Source organism: Urocitellus parryii, chromosome 8 (genome assembly GCF_045843805.1).
Source record: "Urocitellus parryii isolate mUroPar1 chromosome 8, mUroPar1.hap1, whole genome shotgun sequence".
Taxonomy (NCBI): Eukaryota; Metazoa; Chordata; class Mammalia; order Rodentia; family Sciuridae; genus Urocitellus; species Urocitellus parryii.
The window spans coordinates 125,479,317-125,484,155 of NC_135538.1; the positions used below are offsets into that span (position 1 = coordinate 125,479,317).

The 4,839-nt window shown below is 33.3% G+C and overlaps 1 protein-coding gene across 1 annotated transcript; it reads left to right on the plus strand.

Moving 5' to 3' along the window:
* The first annotated feature begins 572 nt into the window (after positions 1–572).
* On the plus strand, positions 573–1,514 carry LOC113200108 (putative olfactory receptor 2B3). The gene has a single exon (XM_026413390.2). It carries the CDS (start codon positions 573–575, stop codon positions 1,512–1,514), a length of 942 nt encoding a protein of 313 aa, XP_026269175.1.
* The last annotated feature ends 3,325 nt before the right edge of the window (positions 1,515–4,839 follow it).

Consider the following 4,839-nt stretch of genomic DNA (forward strand, 5'->3'; position numbering starts at 1 on the left):
CTGAAAGCTTAAAAATTTACTGAGTTTAAAACTCATTATTAGGTAAAACCTCCATCCAGACATGGCACAAATAAAGATGTAGACATCTCTCTGTCACAGGAAAAAAAAAAAAAAGGTGAGTGGTATCCACTACAGAAAATTATGTTACCATGAGTAGAAAGTGTCTCTCAAGGTCATCTCATCTATAACTTGTATTTAGAGTGTCTGATTTGTTTCCTAGAAACCAGTCCATTTTATCTTTTCATTCTTTTGAATGAACATTTGCTCATTATATCTCCATACATAGAAAGACTCAGTAGGATATCTAAATTTATAAGGGAATTCAGGAAAGTCTAATACAATATTTTTCAGCTGAATGTGGGTTACTGTTTTTCATAAGAAATAATGAATATTGATAACTCGTTTTAAAATAACTATATTCTTCACAAAGTCTTCATTAATTAATTATATATTATATTTGGTATGAAGTCAATTGTTATAACTCAATTCAGATCCAGTTAGTAATCAATAATATGTATTTACTGCTTTATCCTTATATTTTTTTTAGGAACAAAAAAAATAAGTGAGTCATCATGAATTGGGCAAATGACAGTTCCTCAAAAGGGTTTATACTACTTGGCTTCTCAGATAGTCCCTGGCTACAAATGCCCCTCTTGGTGGTTTTGTTAATATCATACACATTCACAATCTTTGGCAATGTGTCCATCATGGTTGTGAGCATTCTGGATCCCAAACTTCACACACCCATGTATTTCTTTCTCGCTAATCTCTCCATCTTGGATCTCTGTTATACCACAAGCACAGTCCCTCATATGTTAGCAAATATTTGTCTCAACAAAAACACCATCAGCTACAGTGGCTGTGTGGCCCAGCTTATCATCTTCCTGGCCCTGGGGGCCACAGAATGTCTCCTCTTGGCTGTTATGTCCTTTGACAGATTTGTGGCAATCTGCAGACCACTCCACTATGTAATCATCATGAACCGCTGGTTCTGCTTAAGGATGGCTGCCTTCTCATGGCTCACTGGATTCAGCCTCTCAGTGTTGCAGTCTTGCCTGACACTGAACATGCCACGCTGTGGTCATCGGGAAGTGGACCACTTCTTCTGTGAGGTTCCTGCCCTTCTCAAGTTGTCATGTGCTGACACAAAGCCTATAGAGGCTGAGCTCTTTTTCTGCAGTGTATTAATTCTGCTAATTCCAGTGACATTGATCCTGATCTCCTATGGCTTCATAGCTCAAGCAGTGCTGAAAATCAGGTCCTCAGAAGGCAGGCGGAAAGCTTTTGGAACATGTGGGTCTCACATGGTTGTGGTGTCCCTCTTTTTTGGAACAGTCATCTATATGTATCTACAACCACCTTCATCCACCTCAAAGGACTGGGGAAAGATGGTTTCTCTCTTCTATGGGATCATCACCCCCATGTTGAACCCCCTCATCTACAGCCTTAGAAATAAAGATATGAAGGGGGCCTTCAAGAGGGTGATGTCAAGAACCTTTCTTATTAAGAAATAAAAGCCACTTCAAGGTGATGAGAACCTTCAAAGTTTTCTCTTGTCCTTGAAGATAGTAATAATGTTTCAAATGATGTTCCCTCTTTTCAGGCTTTCATGATTTCACTGAATTCTACTAAAGAAAAGTCTTCCTTTGTTAAGAAAACAATATATGCGAACTAAGTTAAAACTTCTTTGCCTTCTAGAAGTCCCCCAAGGGCACTGTCTTCCTTTAAGCCAAATCAGTCTAATTTCTTCCTATCAATGTTGGAGTAGTCAGGAGAGTTGGATGTTTTACCATTCACCTGCATATTATTTGTTCTAGAACAATCTTTGTTTATCCCTTAATATAATTTCCATAACTCTGTGATTCAATAACCAGGCAATCCAAACCAAAAATTCTTTAATTCAGAACCTAAGTTCTCTATGACTTTACATCCTCACATCTCTTTATAAAATCCATAATATATATGTACCCTTCCAAAATTGTCCTGAACCTATATTTCGACTCTAGTCTAGGTGGCTTTAAATAATGCATATTTAATCTGAAATTTTAGTTGCATTTTATTTGCAGTTCTATTTTTCAATCGATCCCCTTAATCCCCATGGATAACATTTCTCCTTTTACTACTTCTGTCAAATTCCCCATTTGTGCTCAATTCTCACTCAGACATATGGAATCTCTCCTAAATTATAAAGTTACTTACACATAGATTTGTAAATGACAATGTTTTTTCCTAATAGTGATCTGAAATAATTCATTTATGGACAGTCATTCAATAAACATTTATTGTTCATGATGTAGTATATGACCACAGAAAAAGCAATCACTGATGAAATGCTCTACTTCTTGAGGGAAATCATCCTGAAACTGAAACACTTAAATAGTTATTTGCAGTTAGTAATATAAGAACATAGATGAGGTAGCATTTTTGGCAACAGAGAAAGGATTGCAAGACAAAGCATTTCAGAAATTACAATAGTTAAAAACATAAAACTCAAAAAATAAGACATAGATATGTTAACCAAAAGGATTAGATTTTATTCAGTAAGCAAAGCAGTATAACCAAAGCACAGAGAGTACCATCAGGAGTAGAAAAGCAAAGAAAAAGACATAGCTCACACATAGTGAGGAAAGGTATTGTATAGGAAAGGTAAAATTTCAAATAACTTGTGTAAAAAGGAGACTGTAAGCATATAATTTTTTAAATGTTGGTTTTCTCACAAAAGCATTAAGAAATACAAAATTATAAAAATGGTTTTATCTGTGGCACAAGTGTCTTTTTAAAATTTCCAAACCTAAAATAACCATTGCTGTTTCTTGTCGAATATATGGAAAACATTTAAAACTTAACACATCTCAAAGCTAAACACTTCTTCTCCATTACCACAAAACCCTCATCCTAAGCTCACTATTTTAATAAATGAATTGGGAACCATGAGCCATATCAGTCTTTCCTATTCTGAACTTCCCATCTCTCCCTAATTTTGTATATTCACATTTCTAGTACCATCATCCTTTACCTGGGTCTTTATTCACTCCCCCCAAATCCCTGTCAATGGAGTTTATAAGTTGTTTGGGGGTTTTTTTGTTGTTGTTTGTTTGTGCAATCGTGAGAATCCTGAGAATATTTTATATGCTTCAAAACAATTTAAATTTCTACAAATTAAAGTTTACTACACAGTTATATAAAATGTATTTAACCATTTTTATATTGTTGAATATTTTTCACTTCTTATGTTTGCTATTATAAATAATATTGCAAAGAAATTCATCTTATGGATATGGGTTGGGATGTCAGCTTGTAATTTTAGAACTGGTATTACTGATTTAAATTATGTTTCTTAGAGTTAACATATATTGCCAATTCACACTACAAAAAAATTGTACCCTTTCACATTCTTATAATCACTATATGGAATAAGTGGGAATGATTCCTTTATGACCTTTTGTAAACTCTGGAATCTATCATCTTTGAGACATTTGCCAATTTTAGAAGCAGAAATATTATCCTATTTTTCATTTCCTTGAGTACTTTGAAAATAACATAGTTTTTATACATAGAATAAATTATAGGAGTTCATAAATATTTTATTTTCTCTCCCCTTCTAGGGAGATGGTAGAATTGTACTTACCTGCCTTATTTGAAAACAAGCCAGCTGGTGTAATTTGCTTTATCAATAAAAGGTATGAAAAAAATGATGTGAGCAACTTTTTGATGATGCCATGTTCTCTTTCCTCTACCATCAAAATGATGTTCAAGGTAGACTTCTCAATCAGCCTGAAATAGTTTGAAAACAATGTGGAGTAGAACTCCAGCCCTTGATAGACAAGTAGCATGAGTGAGAAATAAATACCTATTACAGTCACTGAAAATTCAGGTTTTTATTAGTCATTTATAATATAGCTTATACTTACACTAACTGATTATAGAAACTGGTCCTAGAAATAGGGTTTGGATGTCAAAAACAAAAATAATTTAGGAGGCACTGAACAGGATCAGGTGTCAGTGAGAAAATCAATATTAAAAAATTGAAACCATAGTGACAGGGTAGAAATGCTTGATACACTATCATCTTTAATAGCTTATATGTTAAATAGTAAACCCAATTGTAATGACTGAAGATGAAGAAGTTGAAAATAACTTTTATTTGTTATTTTTTAAATACATTTTTCAGGACTTAAAAAAAGATAAACTTAGAAAAAATTCCATGTATTCAAGTTGAAATAAAATAACTAATTAGAATCTAAATTTTCAGATGCTAAAGGATTGAAAAAAGATAAATAAATATTTTCTCAATTTCATATAACACATAAAATTGTGAACATTCTTTGAGCAACAAAGATACAACATAATACCTAACCCAGGTATTATGGCATAACCCTGTAATTGCATCTATTCACAAAGCTGATGCAGGGGTATTTCAAGTTTGAGGACAGTTTGGACAATGTAGTAAGAACTTGTCTCAAAATGAAAAACAACAATGGTTCAGATATAGCTCAGTGATCAAGTGCCCGTTGATGTGTGTGTATACACCTACACACGTAAATATCTCTCTCTTTCTCCATATATATGTATATAATTATATATATTCATATGTATATGCAGACAAACATATATAAAAATCCATGGTAGTAAGAATTGATTCAAGAATATATATCATACACCTGTTATTAAACACTATCTGTGAATTACAAAATCACCCGATATATCCTTTCAGTTGAAATAAGTAATTCAGTTAAAATAGAGTCAAAGTAAAGAAAAGACCAAATAGGCCTATCCCACCGAAGACTGATAGGTTCAAGGAAATTACAAATGAACATATGAAGAGAATTATACCTTAAT